We start from the raw sequence: 18,640 nt of genomic DNA, 5'->3' as shown, positions 1-18,640 counted from the left end.
ATTGAAAGACCAAATTTTCACAAGTGCCAGAAACCCTTCAGATAAGGCTTCACCATCTGTTTCCATGGGAATCGTCAAGCATATACATGAATGTCTCCGCATTGGAAAATCAATCTCTCTCTCTCTCTCTCTCTCTCTCTCTCTCTCTCTCTCTCACACACACACACACACACACACACGCGCGTGCATACCCTCCAATCGACGGCACCGGCAAAGGAGTTGCTGAAACGAGTTGAGGAGAGGCTGCGCAGAAAATAGACGCGCAGTCGCTGCAGCAGGCTTCCAAAGCTGTGAAGCAGAGCGTGGTAGTGATGCTCCAATCCCGCCCCCATGGGCCCTGTAAAGACGGTTTCAGAAATTCAATGACGCTCAAAATGGTCTGTTCTCGTGACAAGTGGGAAGCTTGAGCCATGGGATCGACGGCACAGAAGCAAGGCACGAAACGTGAAACGCTTGTCAATAGTCAAGTTTACTTTTTAAGTCCGAGTTTACTTTCAAACAGTGTGGTTTATTGGAACCGTCGCAAGGCAGGGTCTATAGGGAGAAAATTTGCTAGCATGGCCATAGGTATTAGGGGATTAGGCCAATGGGGAGTGGCCGAGAAAGGTTTTCTTTTTTGGGTGGAGGGCATGCATGGGATTTCTATTTTTATTTGGTGGTTCGGTTGCATTTTGGGCATGGAAATTTGATTGTGTGTGTATATGTGTGTACTTTTTCTCTGCTACAATTGATAGGGAGGTTGCAAGAGGGAGGAAGGGATCGTGCGATTTTGAAGAGGTCTCTCTCTCTCTCTCTCTCTCTCTCTCTCACATCATCTATGTTATTTACAGCTTCGATTACTTGGTCTATAAGTCTGTGTGTGTGTGTGTGAGAGAGAGAGAGAGAGGTGGGATTTTCTGTAGCTCTGCAGTATTCATTTTGTTTGGGTTTTGTGCTTGTTCAGAATTTTGATGAGGTTTGGATCTATGCCATACTTTGCACAAGGTATTGAGAAGTAGTTTAAATAGGGGTTTAATCATGTCATCAATGTAGAGTTAATATTAAGACTATGATGGAAATGTTTCATTTGTTGAGAGTGTAAATATTCAAATTAATATCGTGTTTTTATGTCTGTGCACGTGCTGATTATTGTTTTTGTGAATTTGTGTAAAATGGTGCTCTATTTTTAGTGTTTTGAGTTTTTGAAAGACCCTAACAGTAGTTCTTTTCTATTGTCTTCATTTGATATGTAGAGACTTTAATCAGAGTGTGTCTAGAGGTATCCCATCTACGTTGGCGGCACCTCATAATGAGGAAGCAACAAGGAATTTAGAAGAGCAACTCCACATGGCAACAGAGCTAGACTCATTCGAAGAGTCGAAGCCAGATCATTTCAATATTGGATCAATAAGGGTGGTGAAACGCAGGTGGTTTCGGAGAGCCAATATTTAGGAGCTGAGAGCATGCAGCCAGGCTATCTTTCTGGTGAGACGCAGCCAATCCATGGTGAAGATTTTGACGACATGGTAGTGCTACAGAACGACACACTTACAGCCTCTAGTATGCCAATGTCAAATGAAAAAGGCGGCGAACCTTCTTTTGGCGAGGCAGAGCCCAATTTTGCTAGTCGTGATGGACGAAATGAAAGTGTATTAGATACGGAAGGTCCCATTAATGGAGGGCAAGCACACAAGGAAGAAGGTCTTGATACTATTGACCGTTGGTGTTGCAAGCCTCGTAGACACTTCTCCACATGACTATGAGATTCATGTTGTGCATATCCTGCAATCATCGAATCCCACATTGCAATATCTCTAAATGGGCACTTCTCAAATACATGGCATGCCTCCACTATACATCCGCATCTATTATACATGTCCACAAGACTACTACTAATAGTGATGTCTAATTTGAGTCTGCTCATCACAATCATCCTGTGTGTCCATTTACCTTCTATTGTTGTGCATGTGTAGGCACATGCTCTCAAGCAGGCCAAGAAGATTACTTTATTAGGGAAAGTGACCTCCTTGGCCATCTTCTCATAAAACTTGTGGGCAGCCAGACAACTCCCATTTTCTACAGAGCTAGTTATGATTACACCCCAGGAAACAACATCATGGGTGGTCATTTTATGAAAAATGGAACATGCTTCCCATAAATATGGACACTTTGCATAAAAATCAATTAATGCATTTCCAATTTGAACGTCTGATTCGAGCATTCTTTTAATGATCGAATCATGTACTTCTCTCCCATAGCCTATAGCCTCAATGCTTTTACATGCTTTTAAAGTAGAAAGGAAGACAGCAAGAGTCGGCACCAAACCTTCATGCTGTAAAAACTCGTATATTTTGTAATAGGAGAACAGATGAGAGGGAAGATGGCAATGGAAATAAGTGTTGTCGCCTCAGTCTCGTGCTATTTGTAGCAATTATCACTACCAATTCGGTTGCTGATTGCGCAATTGTTTGCGAGCTTCCCTGAGGTGTTGCCCCCTCACTGCAGTAGCAGATCGGCTGCTCTCAATAGGCTTTCCACCTTGCTTCACTTCCCTGTAGATTTTCCCATCTAGATATAGCCTCGGTTATTCAGAGATGTACTTTCTTTTGGTACAATGCTGGCTACCAGCTTTTCATGTTTTGCGGTGCAAATTTAATTGCTTTTGGGGCTGTTATCAAGGTGCCCATTTGTGGTTTTATCCTGCAATCATAGCCTTTATACCTTCGCCCTGCATAGACTTGAACATGTCAATTGCAAGATGACGATGGCCATGCTCTGCATATCCAGATATGAGTGCAAACCATGATACAACATCTCTGTTAGACAACACACAAAATACCACATAAGCATCAGCAACACATCCACATTTTGCATACACATCGACAAGAGTGTTTCCAACCTTAAGATCTACCTTAAGCCCATTCTCTACCGCAAGTGCATGTAGCAAAAAACCATAGATTATGTGTCTTATACAATTGTATGCTTTGAACACACAGATAAATGTCACTCTACTTCGTTCTATGCCATCTTGCGCCATTCTTTCAAAGAGTGCAAATCAGCAACTAAAGGTGGAAGGTATTAGGGGGTGAAGACGCTGTACAGGAGGGCTAAAGGTGGTGTGGTTATGAGAGGTGAAAAGAGGTACTGCTTATCGACTACTATAAAGCAAGATAAATGGTGTCAGAATGGCCAGAGATGTGTGGTTATGAGAGGTGAAAAGAGGTACTGCTTATCGACTACTATAAAGCAAGATAAATGGTGTCAGAATGGCCAGAGATGTGGTGGCTTCGGGAAATCATGTAGGCAGGTGCAAGATGAGTCTGGTTGGCTTGGTATAACCAACGCTTGATTAACCAAGCCCACTGATTTGATAGAAGGGGGAGGGAAACTAGGAATCTACAAGAGCGACAACATACTCTTCTGGCTCATTAAGGACAATTTTTATGAAACGCATGCCATCCCTAAGATTTTTGGAATGAGAAGAGTGAGAAAGCTCTGTGCTGTTTTGGTCCGATGTGAGGGCTATTTTCCTAGGCTGATGTCATCGGATGCAAGGCGAGTATATTCCCCAATTTGCAATTACTTACGCTTGCACTTGGCATTGTGCTTGTAGAATATGTGAGGCAAGAGTGATGATGCAGAGTGACGGGTTCTCTCATATTTTGATTATTTGTGGTCGGATGTGGGCAACAGAGGCAAGAAGCTGTAGATTACCTGCAGCTTTGCATTCGCAAGAAGCAGCATAAGGCTTCTCCAGATGGGCTTCTAGAGAGGATTCCTTCGATTCAGTCCAGGTCCTAACGACCAGTGCCATCGAGACTTTTGAACTCTATCTCTAATTGCACATATTGGTTTGTAGCTGCGACTGACATGCACATAGAAAACAATCAGCAACCAATGGTGGAAGGTATTACGGGGTGAAGAGGTGTGGCTATGAGAGGTGAAAAGAGGTATTGCTTATCGATTGTTGTAAAGCAAGATAAATGGTGTTAGAATGGCCAGAGATGTGGTGGCTTCGGGAAATCATGTAGACAGGTGCAAGATGAGTCTGGTTGGCTTGATATAACCAATGCTTGATTAACCAAGCCCACTGATTTGATAGAAGTGGGAGGGAAACTAGGCATCTGCAAGAGAGACAACATGCTCTTCTGGCTCATTAAGGACAATTTTTATGAAACACATGTCATCCCTAAGATTTTTCAAATGAGAAGTGTGAGAAAGCTCTAGGCTGTTTTGGTCCGATGTGAAGGCTATTTTTCTAGGCTGATGTCATCGGATGCAAGCGAGTATATTCCCCAATTTGCAATTACTTATGCTTGCACCTGGCATTGTGCTTGTAGACTAGGTAAGGCAAGAGTGATGTTGCTATGGGTTGTTTCCATCAAATGCAGAGTGACAGGTTCTCTCATATTTTGATTATGTGTGGTCTGATCTGGGCATAAGAGGCAAGAAGCTGTAGATTATCTGTAGATTTGCATTCGCAAGAAGCAGCATAAGGCTTCTCCAGATGGGCTTCTGGAGAGGATTCCTTCGATTCAGTCCAGGTGCTAACGACCAGTGCCATTGAGACTTTTGAACTCTATCTCTAATTGCACATACTGGTTTGTAGCTGCGATTGACATGCACATAGAAAATAACGGCTTCACGCACTGCCCTTTGCACTACAATGCCGCCCCGGATATAGTTGTGCAAGGTCTCCCGATAATGGTCTCAACATATTCAAGCCTTAAATACATCCCTGAAGGATGTCGCTGCCATGTTGGGGGGAGAAATAAAGAAAATTGCCTACGTCTCCGAGTCTCCGTCTCCCATATATGTTTTTTGTGCTATCTCTTCAAGCTTGGAAGTCGAACATCTTGACGAGCATTCAAATTGCAAGAATCGAGCACGGCTCTGGATATATAAGGACTTTATGTTCCATTTTTTGTGTAGTAGTAAACTTTAAGGATAATTGCATAGAGGACTTTCACCTGACTGGTTCGAGCTTGCCTTTTCGTTGAGGATTAGCATGCGATTGTCATTCTCATAGCCCAACTCGATGCTCTCTTTTGTTGTCAGTCAAGGATCTCGTAAGACAAAGCCTTGTCACTCTTAGAGAGAGCTCTCTGACTTGCACCCGCTTTCAGCTTCGTATTCAATACATGGTGATTTCCAGGCATGAGAAGTTGAAAAGACATCACCCGCCCCGAGCTTTCAAGCTCGTGAATATTCATGCTCACTTCATACTTGCCCAACACATTCAGCCCCTGGAGCTTTTGACTGGCTAAGTCAGACGGCTTGTCTTTCGCTTGTTGGAGAGGTTAAAGAGGCGGCGAATACATTGCAAAGCTCAGATGCGAACTCCAGTTGCAATCATACATTATTGTAGCATGAGAGAGTCCATCACTTTGCATCGATGAAATAGTCCACAGCTTTTTCACACATTTCTTGCAAATGGAAAACCATGCAAGCCCACTTCCAGCACAAGCCTCGTAGAAGCTTGAGCAGCACCAATTGCGAGAAAGACAATGACTCATGTCTTTTCACTTTTTGAAAACTCATGCAAGGAGATTTCATTTTCCTTTGGACTCATCTACTGAACCTCCTTTGCAAATAAAACGTTGCTATTAACACACCTATAATGAAGGTCAGCGATTTCTCTGAAAAAATGAGATCACGTACAGTCTTTGAATGGCTCATTCTTAATAGATACAGAACATATGACCAAGCTTCTTCCACGAACATGGCCCCGTTCCTGCAAGCCGACCTTGTCGATGAAGAAGGATTCACAACGATTACACTGTAAATTAATAAATCTCAGATAAACAAATTGGAGTCCATTATTCAGAAATGAACGTGGATCAAGATAGAGCATTTTCTGATCTAGCTAAAAAAAACTCCATACAACAAAGGTGATGCTCGAGTAATTATTGTCCCTGACAATAATACAGTGATATAGAAATTCCTAGCTAAGAACATAGAAATTATGTTCTTCTTGAATGCAAAAATTGTTGAATTGACTCATATCTCAGAACATGCTGAGAAAGAAGATACAATCTCTACAGTAGCAATCCAAGATGGAGGGCCAAAAGTTACAGGCAAAGATAAAACCATTTTCCATATACAATTTGCAGATGGCGTGAATGAATATGATCGACATGATGTAAGTACTAGATTCAATTTTATACATATTTTAGCCAAAATTAGATATACTTGATCAATGTTCTCTGGAAAATATATTTATGAAGGTTGTCTTCATGAGTGGATGTGAAGAAGATCGAAACACTATTTTGAACGACTTTAACAATAAGAAGTACGCAATGTTCGTGCTTAAAAATTTGTTCTCTAGTTCATATAGAGGCAAACGGTCTTTGCAATTTTGCACATCTTCAATTGCAGTCCCTATTTACTGACGACGACTGCAAACATCATTTACAGAATGTTGTTGATTTTTGGAAAATGTTAAAAGAGGTAATTTACAGTATTACATATTATACTCAAACACTTAAAACAAAAAATACATATATATATACGCACACTTCTCTACATATACATGTACATGTGAAGCTTGAAGCATTGTTATTTGTACAGGTGAATGGTTGTTTGGTTTTTGCACCTCCAACCCATCCATTTTATATTGGATGTGAATGCTATAGCTGCAGAGTCCAAGATAGTTTCTACTCTACGCCTAATACCAACACAATCGAATTCTATTGTACGCGATGCTCTAGAAATACTCGAGTGAAGCCCATCCCATACTTGACTGGGACAATTCAAAGTGATGGGATTTGTATGAATGTGTCTGTAATAAATAATTGGGTCATGAAGCTCCTTGATATAAACAAAGCAATCGACACATTCTTTCAAAACCATAAAAAAGAGTTTTACAAAAAAGTGATTATTGCACGTATTCAAGGCCACTTCAAGATAATAATGCAAATGCTATTGTAGATTACGAAGGAGGATCTTTCAGAAAGACTAAAATTGCTGAATCATCATGGGTATATATTGTCATTGGCATATTTTTTATAAAAAAGTATTTTTTCGTTAAAATCTCACGTTTTTATGTTTGTTTCTTCAGGAGTCTGTAGCATGCTCACTGGAAATGTAAATTCAGGTATTCATTTCTGTGACTACATGCATATTCACTACTTTTACTGTGAAATAATGTTTTTCCTGCTTTTACAGAGACTTGGTGCGAATAGTTTCAAGTATTACGCGTTCTGAGAAAAGCAAAAAAAAAAAAAACATACTTGTACATAAACTTGGTCATTTTATATAAAACACGGACGTTTTACACATAGACAAAATTTACTTCCTTGTAAAAACTATCAAAAATTTATAAGACTTTTGCACAATGTCTACTCTTTAAATGAATATTTTGAAAAAATGCAACTACCAGCATTGACTGCAGGTTTATGGGGAGACCACTTTTGCATATTTTGGTTTTCTTGCTTATTTAATAAGAGTGTAACACTATGGTGCAAGACCTCACAGAAAACATATATTACATATTCGTCTGAGTTTAATGGAACTTTACATATACTATACGATGATCGACTTGCATATATTGGACATTTTGAGCCCTTAGTCCCACACTAACCTACTTTTACTGCTAACCACAAAAATGTACTAACACAAGAAACTACTACATTTTATCCACGCTTTTGTGATTTGCAAACAGTGAAAGATTTTAATTTGAATGTTGGTGATTGTATGTTTGATTCTATTGCATTCCTGCTTAACGATCAGAACACCCACAAGAAAATTTGATTATCACAAGCGAAGAGCTAAGACACAGAAGCGTCACTGAACTAGTTGAAAGCCTCTATAAAAATGATCTTATAGCTATCAAAACAATACAAATCCATTTAGCACCATCCTTTCTACAAGAAACTCATGGTATTGAGATTATAGAAGAATATATTCAACGAATGATATTACCATCATCTCTAGGTGGTTTATGGGGAGATGCAGTTATACTATATTGGATTGCACGAGCTCGCAAATTAAAGATCAATATGTGGGGCTCATCTTATCATACAATATTATTTAATACAACCTTCACGAGCAATAATAAAATATTGAATGTACTTTTTCATGACAAATATGGAAAGAGGGACATTATGAACCTCTTATTCTAATAAATAGGAGAACAAATAAAAGAAAATCAGCTCAATACATCGAATGCCAAAACAAGAAAGTAGTATGCACAGGAAATGACAATTTTGTATTCAGAAATAAGTATAACCAAGAGAATAGATTTGCTCTTCAAAACAAAAAAAATACACAAAATGGAATAAATTTTTTGAGGGAAAGTTATCAGAAATTTTTGGAAACAATATGCATTTGAAAAAATAAGAAATATCTAATATATTTTAAGAAAAAAATCAAAATTTTACTGGAACTTTAAATGCAGTTACTACTAAACTTAAAGATTGTTGAAAAGACAAAACTCTCCTAAAAGTTTTGAAAATATGTAACATACTAAGCCACTAAAATGGAGCTCATATACAAATATAAAATTGCTTGATTGTTATACGGAACAACGACTAGTATCAAAAAAAGAAATTTGTACTGATTTTTTGCACCAAATCAATATACCAATAAATAACCTCAATAAAGTAAGGAAACATTTGAATTTCCTACTTTAAAAAAATAATGACAGATATCTAGAAGAAGAAACAAAAGAAGATACAACATCCGACCATTTCAAGAACAAAATTCAATACAATATGACAACATTTCATGAAGCTACGCAAGACATGCCCATAAACCCTTGTGTTTGTTGTAAATGATTGTTTTTTCTAATGAGATAACTTCAAATCATACATATGAAATACGAATTATTGAGCATGAAACCTTGTCTATTTTGAACCAAAACGATGCATCAAAAGACCAATTATGTACTAGTTGCATATATTATTGTAAAAAAAAAACTCCAAAATTTACCTCGTCTTCATTTATTCAAATGAATGAACCTATTCCATCGTTCTATATTCTTAATGAACTTGAAGAACATTTAATTGCACCAAGAAACACATTTGGCTAGATTCACCAATATTTGCATTATGGGCAATTTCTACTACGAGAAAGTATAATCAATATTCCAGCACCGATCGACATAATTTGCAAATTATTGCCTCGAATAGGCATTGAAAACACAACTATAGGCATAGCCATAAAACAAAAATTAGAATATAAATCAATTTATAAAAGTGACCAGATTCAAACACGTTATGTAATTGAAGCTTTACTTGATTTGATTTATACTCTGTTATATAAAGAATATGCAATACAAATTCATGAAGAATTTATTCAACAGCTCCTTAGTCTCTGATCTTCAGAAACTAATAAAAATATACATGATTTTAGCTCATTGAATAATACAAACTTTGAAAATCACAACGTTGAGAATAGAGAACTTCATGAAGAAGCAGTCGAGCCACATACATATACTTTAATACACAGTTTTTTAGATTCGAACGACTTTTTTGATGCTTCTTCAAATTTTTTAAGTATTGCACCTTGCCAAAACAAAAAAACCATTAGGTATATTTGTTAATAAAGACTGCTAAGAACTAAATTTTCCTTCCCTTTTTTATGGGAAAAGATGCTACAAACAACTTGGACCCTATCGATATACATACCAAGACATTTGTCAGTGGGAATCACAAACAAAGATCGACGATTTGCTAATCATATAACAAACATATTTTTTAAGGCAATAAAAATAATGATTCATTAGATTCACTCATCATCATGGATAAGACTTAGAAAAGCTACACTAAACAATCGAGTACTATGTGTCAAAGACGTCATAACAAAAGAAAACCTTGAGAATATACTACATTCAAATATTGGCTATAGAGACCTTCAACGATTATGAGTTTCTCTAGATTACTATGAGCACTTATAGAAAAATGTTTTTGCAATGATTCGTCAGCTTGGACCACCTACTTTTCTTTTGTTACATTTACAAGCAGAGAACATAGTTGGAAGCCATTACAAAAAGCACTACAAACTCTCTCAAAAAGCAAACCACTCCAAAAGAAACAACCAAGTTTGCGAAACTACATAAGAGAAGATCCTATTACATATGCACGGTATTATAACCATAAAATAGCATGCTTACGGGACACATTGAAACGTGCATCATTTATATATGGTACAATCAAAGATTTTTTCTTCATTACTGAGTTTCAATCACGTTGAAGTGAACACGGTCACGGTCTTCTTTGGATTGATAATGCTTCGGTTTACAATGAAACAAACGAGAAATAGTCACTTTTGTAGATCATTACATATCTTGTGATCAGACGCAAATTGCAGAACATTTGCAACACAATCAAATACATTTCCACAGTACGCACGCATGTAAAAAACATAGTAAAAAATGTTGTAGGTTTAAATTTCCAAAACCACCTTTTAAAAAAAAACAATTATTCTTAAATCTCTAGAAAAAATAAAAGACATTTATAAAGAAAATGCTAATAAAATTCAACAATACCTAGAAATATACGATGATAGCACAGCCCTTGATTTTTGCCAATTTCTCTTCGCTCTAGAAATGACTAAGACTACTTATTTAAGAGCAATACAATCAACAATTAAAAGACCAACAATTTTTTTGAGCTAGAAACTTACAAAATATACGAAAAAATGCATTCGTAAAATATCTTATTAATATTTGGGAAGCTAATATAGACTCCTCGTTCATTTTAGAACCATATTATGTAGCAGCAAAATATTGTACTTCTTATATAACGAAAGTCGATAACACTCTTATAAAAACCTTTCAAGAAATATTAAAATGTGCAAAAATAGAAAAGACAAGTACAATTGAACGAATCAAACAACTTGGATCAGCATTACTAAATGCGCAGCTAACGCCAATACAGCAAGCAATTTACATAATACTATCATTACCTCTCTTCTATGCAACACGCACATTCCAATTCATAAATACAACACCAAAAAATAAACGTGCTTTTGTTCTGAAACATCCACGAGAATTGGAAGGCTTACGAGACGAATCTACAAGTATAGGATTAGACCTGAAAGAATCAAGCTAACTGGACAAATTCAACCCCTTGATATACCTCAAACGAAATGGGAATGTATCAGTATGGATTTTGTGACTGGTTTACTCACTGTTAGAGGCTATGATTCAATATTTGTTGTTGTTGATATGCTCACTACAGTAGCTCACTTAATGCATGTGAAAACAACCTACACTGCTTCTGATATTAGACAAATCTTCATGAAGGAGACCTATGGTCTTCCCAAGAGAATTGTCAGTGATAGGGATGCAAAATTTACCTCAAAATTTTGGTCTTCACTCTTTCAAGCCATTGTAACACAATTGTGTTTCAGCATAGCAGATCATCCTTAGACAAATGGTCAAACTAAAAGATTGAATCAAGTAATTGAAGACATTCTTAGAGCATGTCGTTCATACAACCAAAGAAATGGATCCAATATCATCCTTTGGTTGAATATGCCTATAACCATCTAACCTTAGAAGCATAATCATGTCACCATTTAGGGCTCTTATGGTCAAGAATGTTGGCTCCGTTAAACTTCTCAGATCCTACTATACGGGTAGAAGCCTCAAACCATAGAAGCATATTCATGTCACCATTTAGGGCTCTTATGGTCAAGAATGTTTGGCTCTATTAAACTTCTCATATCCTAATATACGGGTAGAAGCCTCAAAGCAAATGCTCAAAGACATGGAAACTCAGACCAAGGTGATTTGTAAGGATATTCAAGCTACTCAGGATAGACAAAATAATTATCTAGATAACAGGACATCAGATCGAATCTTTAAAGAAGGAGAAAGGTATTTCTTAGGGTCAGGCCCAAGAAAAGAAACCTATCCTCAGGAAAGTACAAGAAGCTCAAAGCCCCAGATCCTATGGACCCTATGGGACTGTCAAAGTGATAAGTGATCAAGCTTACAAGTTAAAGTTACCCTCTAATCTCAAAATTCATGATGTCTTCCATGTTAGTCTACTAAAACCTTATGTTCCTAACCCCGGTCAACTTTTGGATACCGAACATAGTTATTTTGATCCAAGGAGTTCTTGACCTTCAACCTGACTATATCCTAGAAACTTGGGAGAGAAAACTTAGGAATAGAAGCATCATCAAAAACCTTGTCAAATGGAAAGATTTCCTTGAAGAAGATGCACTGTAGAAAGACGAAACATCTCTCCTTAAAGATCATCCAGACTTACCTTTGAGATGAGGACATCTCAATTCTTCAAGCTGGGGAGAACGTAAAGGTTTTTGCCACCCTTGGAGGGGGAATTCCGATGTAAAGAAAAAAATATCATGCCATTTTGTTCATAAACAGGACGTTTCTAATTTTGATAGTTTTTCCACCTCTGATAAGCTAATGATGAACATATTGAAGATTTTCAAAAATATAATTTCTACTTTCTTGTCACTTTCGTCCAAATATAGAAAGTTTTGAGGTGCTTACACCCATCTAGACATGATCGTCTCATCTCAATCTATGCCATCTGGAATTTCCATAAAAATAGATGGCTGCTCAAAAATCTCCTAAATATAGCCGGTGTAGGCATTTGATACCTTAACTTTTCTTCCTGCAACTCGTCTTTTAATAGCAACTTTCAAAATCAAATTTTGATAAGCTAAGCTCACTTTAGCTAAATAATCCTTAATCTAATATTAATAAATTAATTCATAGTCTAAGGTATGTGCGTGTATGTATGTGTATGGGCATGTGTGTCCATGGATGGCCATACTATAACTATATCCTCTCCTCTTCTCGAGAGACTCCAAAAATATGACTACCATTCTTACTCCTATCTATCTAAAGCTTATGGTGATAGCAAAAACTCTACTTCTTATAAATCTAACCTATGATTCCTCAAGATGCTTTCAAAATGGTAATAACCAAATAAAGTGTGCTACTTTCATAATCATAGTCGTGATGCTGGTTATGCATTCAATTGCGTTGTTATGTACATCATTCTTGTTTAATCTGCATTAAAAGTTGAGAGATGGAATTAAATCCAATCATCAACTACGTGACATAAGATGATTGCATGATCATATCTTAAACTTGGTATGCATTAAGTCTGCCAAGTATATATTATGACCGTACATGAATGCATGGGAATGTGATTAGTGTATGGGTTATAACACATGTTTATCATAAGACTATGGCAGTATTAAGCAAGCATATCTTTTGGATTGATGTGTGAAATAACCATATATTATTGGAATTAAAACACTTATAATTATTTACCATTACTTGCATTGGATTCTTTATGCTTTAGCTTACAATTTCTCGAGTTCACTTAAGTATCTAGTAGAGGGAATGGCACCCAAGAGAACTTGCTATGGTGGATCACACGATCACGAGACCGGAACTAGTGATGGAAAAGGCAAAGGGAAGGCCTCGATGATTAAAGAAGTGCCATTTATCTCACGAAGCAGTGTCATTGCCCAAGATAAGGTAGGAATTTGTTTTTCCCGTTCATTGCATCATGGGTAATGAGGAAAGAGAAAATTACCTAAACATTGGGTCATTTCCAATTCAAAACTGCATCAATTGAACTTGTTAATTTTCTTAATTTTGAAATAATAGGAAGAAATTATTTGAGGATATACTGTTTGAAATAGGAAAGATATGTTTGCCTTACGCAGGAGCCATGCATTTATATGCATAAAGTTGATCCATTTGTATGAGACAACTTGGTTTATTTCAATGAACATATAAAGTGGCATGTCATCGAAGAGTTACTTTAGGAGGTGTAGTCCACTAATGGTTGTATGGGCAACCAATGACAACGGATGGAGTAAACATCCACCGGAAGAAGCTTCTACAATTTTGGAGTATTGGAATTTAATGAAGTAATGTTGTATGTGTTAAAGTTTAGGCATCTCAAGTGATCTGCCCAATTTTATCCCATTATTAAGTTTGGATTTTAGGTATTTATTTTACTTATTTGTCAAAGTCTTAGGTAGGGAAATTTACTGAGGGTGCTATATAAGCAACCCCTTGCCTCCATTGTATACACATTCAATTTTTCAATTCCAAGGTTGATTGGTTCAGGAGACTCTCTCTCTCTCTCTCTCTCTCTCTCTCTCTCTCCCCCCCCCCCCTCGATCTCTACGCTTTTGCATTGTCCACTTTGACATGGTATCATAGCAAGCGGCTTGATTCCCTTGGCATGGAGGAGCAATCCAGAGAAGAAGCAACAGCAACATCATTTTACAACGCTGCCCCCCACATCCACCTCTCTCCCTTGCCGATGATCCACACTCTCCCTTTCCCCCCCATGCGTTCTGAGGTGCCCCAGCCAGGCAACGCCACCCTCCCCTCCTTTGTGTGTGGTGAGACGCCCTGCGCGTCAACGCTCTCCCCCTCCCTTGTGCGTTTTGAGAAGTTGTGCTTAACAGTGTTTTCCTACTTAGGCGATGGTGCCGGTTTCCTTCTGTCCTAAGCGAGCACATCAAAATGGCTCGTGGTGGCAGTGTGCAGGGAAGAGACGGCCTTTCCTAAAGCGTTTCAAAACACTGCTAACGCCATGAGTTCCCCCTCTTCCCACTAAAGTGTCCAGTGGCTTCACTGTTGGCCTAGAGCAATCTTTGCGAGGCCGGTTGGAAAAATCGAGGAGAAGGCTTGGGGAAGAGAGCGGGACGTAGAAGCAAAATCTTGGAGGAAGTTTGAGGCTTGAGGGGGAGCTAGTTGGAGGAGATTTTCAAAGCGACTTTGGAGGATAGCAGAGGGAATGGAGCGGCTTGGCAGAGGTGAGGAAATTGGAGATCTTGCGGCTTGGTTTGTGCGACCACACTTTGGAGTGCGAGAAGGTACTTGGAGTTCCACCTTGCTCAAGCTCCAACGACAAATTGAACGGGAATAACTATGCTCATTGGAATTTGATTATGCAACTATGGTTCTCACGCAAAGTTTTCTGGGATGTTGTCGACAACTTAGAGCCTTGTCCCACACAGGATTCCCACAACACGTACACACGCCTTCAAGATGACGAATATCTCAACTCATGTGTTGATTGGAATGCGGCTAATGTGAAGGCAATGTTGGCCATTGTGGAATCTGTTACACAGGACCTTTCTCCAGCTATTAAGACCTTGAAGACTGCCAAAAAAATGTGGTTCAAGCTCGTAGATATGTTTGATCGGGATTCTACGATGCAAGCAATCACCCTTCTTGGATAGTTTTTTGCCATCCACTTTCCTCGAGGAAGTTCCATGCAATCATTTCTTATGAAGACTAAATTTATTCATGATCAACTTTTGGCTATGAAGAGTGCACTCACGAGTACCCAGCTAGCTGCTTTGTTTCTCACGAAGTTGCCTCAAGAGTATGAAACAGTGGCTAGGACACTACGGCTACAAGTCATGAAGGAAAAGATGGAATTTGATGATCTCAGCTCTTTCTCATTGTAGAGGAAGCCGTGTTGGTAATTCAAGGAAAAATTCAGATTTCTGAGATAGTGGAAGCACATGGTGAAGCACTTGCTGCTTTAGATTCCAGAAAGAGGACAAAGTACCGTTGTTACAAATGTGGAAATCGTGGTCATTTGGCCAAGGATTGCAAATCCAAAGGCAAAGAAAAAGATTCTACAAAGGACAAAGGTAAAAGCAAGGAACTTGAGGAAAGAAATGATAGTGACTCAGGGAAGGACATCAAGGAGGCTGCTAGTGTGGTGGTGACTAGACTGGCACGACCCCGCCTTGTAGTCACATGAAAATCGGTGTCACCACTAGCTTCAGTCAGAGAGAGGCTTGTGAGTGGCAGAGAGGGGCAACCACATGCTCCCTAGAATTAATTTGGACCCTTGTGTTGGAGTTCAAGTTATTGGTGTTTGGACCCGTAGGTCGGAGTTCAATGCAAATGCATCTGGCAGGGAACCAATCAAACGTCTAAAACACTATGGATGGCTAGCGGATTCATTGTTGTAGCTATGTTCCAATAGTTCATTATCTTGGAGTTTTATATTTTGGATGTGATGTGTTCAAAGTTCACGACGAATGGGGATTATTGGACGTAGTATGGTCTACATTTCAAAGTTTCTACAAAGGCAAGTGATGCTCAAGATGGCATTACTTTCAGGTACAAAGTTGAGGAGAGCAACATCGAGGTGTATCCAGTTGGTGGCCACTTCTGGGGTGTCCATGGTAGATTCTTCATTGACTTGATCTCACTATTGATGTCCACTATGATCTGCAAAGAGGGTGTTAAAGTTTAGGCATCTCAAGTGAACTGCCCAATGTGATCCCATTATTAAGTTTGGCTTTAGGCACTTATTTTACTTATTTGTCAAAGTCTTGGGTAGGGAAATTTAATGAGGGTGCTATATAAGCAACCCCTTGCCTCCATTGTATAGACATTCAATTATTCATTGCCAAGGTTGATTGGTTCAGGAGACTCTCTCTCTCTCTCTCTCTCTCTCTCTCTCTCTCTCTCTCTCTCTCTCTCTCTCTCTCTCTCTCTCTCTCTCTCTCTCTCTCTCTCTCTCGTGCTCACTCCCCTTGCTCTCTATGCTTCCGCATCGTCGACTTTGATAGTATGTTGAGTTTTTTTAGGAAGTATTGACTTGGTGCCAATTTTTATTGTTTGAAGGGTTGTCTTTACAAACTTGTGATGGGAACATTGAATAGAATTTTGTGTGTATGAACAACCAAGTCGTAGTACTTAGGAAACAAGACAAAAGTGTGAGTGTGGGGGTGGAAAGTGGGGACTGACTCAGGTTTCCAGTCAAGGTTGGGTGTTCTTGATTAGTCAAGAAACTCTCCACTCTCTCTTGTTAAGAGAAGCAAATTTAGAGACTCATTGTGCCAGAGTCAAAAAGTCACAAATATACGTGCCTCTGAAAGCTATGGGGAAAAATGTATTTGGGTTTTCTCTCTTTTTCGAAGATGAGAATTAGGGACATATAAAATTCTTGTGTTAGTTCATGATTTCCCTACGAGACATAGCTAGGAACCATCTTCAATGGTTCTGACTCAAGTTACTTGTTGGTGACGAGAGGCCGTCCATTGGAAATCAATTCTTTTTTGACTATGTTTGCTCAGGCGATTAGGGCCTAGCGACTTGTTAGATACCCTTCAGTTGTAAAAAGGTTATGGTAACGGGGTGGGGACCTCACTGCATACATACTAATTATGCTATGTATGATAGTTAATAGAGTTTGTATGCTAGCATAGTCTGTATGCTAGTCATCATAGGGGTATGGTGCCTAGCATATTTTGTTTAGTTAGTATATCCACTTATGCTATTTAGCATACCTACTTATGTGCTAGTGTGTATGATAGGTAGCATACATGCTAATATGTATGCTAGTTATCATAGTGACTATGGTGGCCAACATACCCTGTTAACCTAGTTACTATACCCAGTTATGCTAGTTAGCATAGATGCTAGTTATTCTATGTATGCTTGTTAGCATTGTCTGTATGCTAGTTAGGATACTCACTTATGCTAGTTAGCATACCCAGTTATTACTGGTTGTTATAAACACCAAAGCCATGTATACACAATGCGCACAAGAGACACAAAACCAGCTTTATAATAAGAGTGCATTATTTGCAGCAAGAATTATATTGAGAATCTATTGGTCAAAATGTGAAGGGCATGCTATAACAAAATGCTTCATAGCTTTCTTGGGTGATTGTGTACACTTGTTCTCCTTGGGATGTGCTCCATAGGTATTTTGATACATCACACTAGATGTGAAAGTAGGTGGATGATGGGCTGCTTGTGGTCTAGCTTGAAGGTGTATGCATCCAATTGCTTGTAATAGTCCTTGCAAAACATATGATCCTCTTTCAATTACATTGATTCATTCATTGGTGTACCCCTTCTCCACCTTCTCCTTTGCTGCAACACACTTTATGAGGTACAAATCTACATCCTTGGTATTGGATGAAGTATCTGGATTTATAGCAAAAGTGTCACCAACGCATAGAGTGCTACTCAACACATCATGATGACGTTCGTATGTGAAGCCATCATAGCCAACATTTCCTTTGTTAAAACTTCATCTGTTGTCTCAGAATCTGCCAAAACCTCATTAGGTAATGGTAAAAAATATGATAATCCCAAGCATGCACATGAGCTTTATTAATGTAGTGATTCCACCTTCTCTGCATGCATGCAACATAGAAGCATCCAAGATCATGTGGGTTGTGAACGTGGAAAGCATGCAGAGAGCAAGATTTTTCCACAGTGGCACAATTCCACTTGACTTCCTTGTCTACATTCCCCTCTTTAACCTCCCAGAACACATGGACACATTCCCTTTCTTTTGAAGGATATGATGCAGGGACTCCCTGTGAGACAGGCTGGCTTGGCAATAAGCAACAACATATGATGCACACCGTAAAATAGCTCCATGCAATTTTAGATGCTCATGGGTCAAGGTTCTTTTCACAACTGGTCTTGCACCATCATGATTACCCTTGCCCTACCTTGATCCAAAAAAGAACCAACTCATCTTAATACATGTGAGTCCACCATATCTTGCAACAAAATAGAAAGGCCTAGCTCCCTTGAATTGCAAGGCCGCACCATTGGACCACACCCAATGTTGCTTAGGAGTGACACCCTCTTGTTGTAAGCAATCGCAGTGTAGCATGAAGCAATGTTGCACAAACAATGTGTCATGCACCTTGTCAT

The 18,640-nt window shown here is 38.6% G+C and overlaps 1 protein-coding gene and 1 pseudogene across 6 annotated transcripts in view; one reads left to right on the top strand and one right to left on the bottom strand.

Annotated features, from left to right (window-relative positions):
- The window catches only part of LOC147431692 (uncharacterized), an 85,551-nt gene extending 85,119 nt beyond the window's left edge, over window positions 1-432 (bottom strand). For 2 of the 6 annotated variants that reach the window (XM_086494202.1, XM_086494203.1), the window contains exon 1: window positions 192-432. In XM_086494202.1, the coding sequence (XP_086350328.1) occupies window positions 192-332 (141 nt within the window). In that variant the 5' untranslated portion in view covers window positions 333-432. The remainder of the gene's footprint in view (window positions 1-191) is intronic. The other 4 variants (XM_086494200.1, XM_086494201.1, XM_086494204.1 and 1 more) reach the window with 3 other exon arrangements.
- A 201-nt stretch (window positions 433-633) lies between these two features.
- LOC147431691 (uncharacterized) lies at window positions 634-1,736 on the top strand (annotated as a pseudogene).
- Window positions 1,737-18,640: the final 16,904 nt, after the last annotated feature.

Source organism: Adiantum capillus-veneris, chromosome 21 (assembly GCF_014529385.1).
Source record: "Adiantum capillus-veneris isolate H3 chromosome 21, ASM1452938v2, whole genome shotgun sequence".
Lineage (NCBI taxonomy): Eukaryota > Viridiplantae > Streptophyta > Polypodiopsida > Polypodiales > Pteridaceae > Adiantum > Adiantum capillus-veneris.
This window is presented reverse-complemented; position numbering and strand designations above follow the sequence as displayed.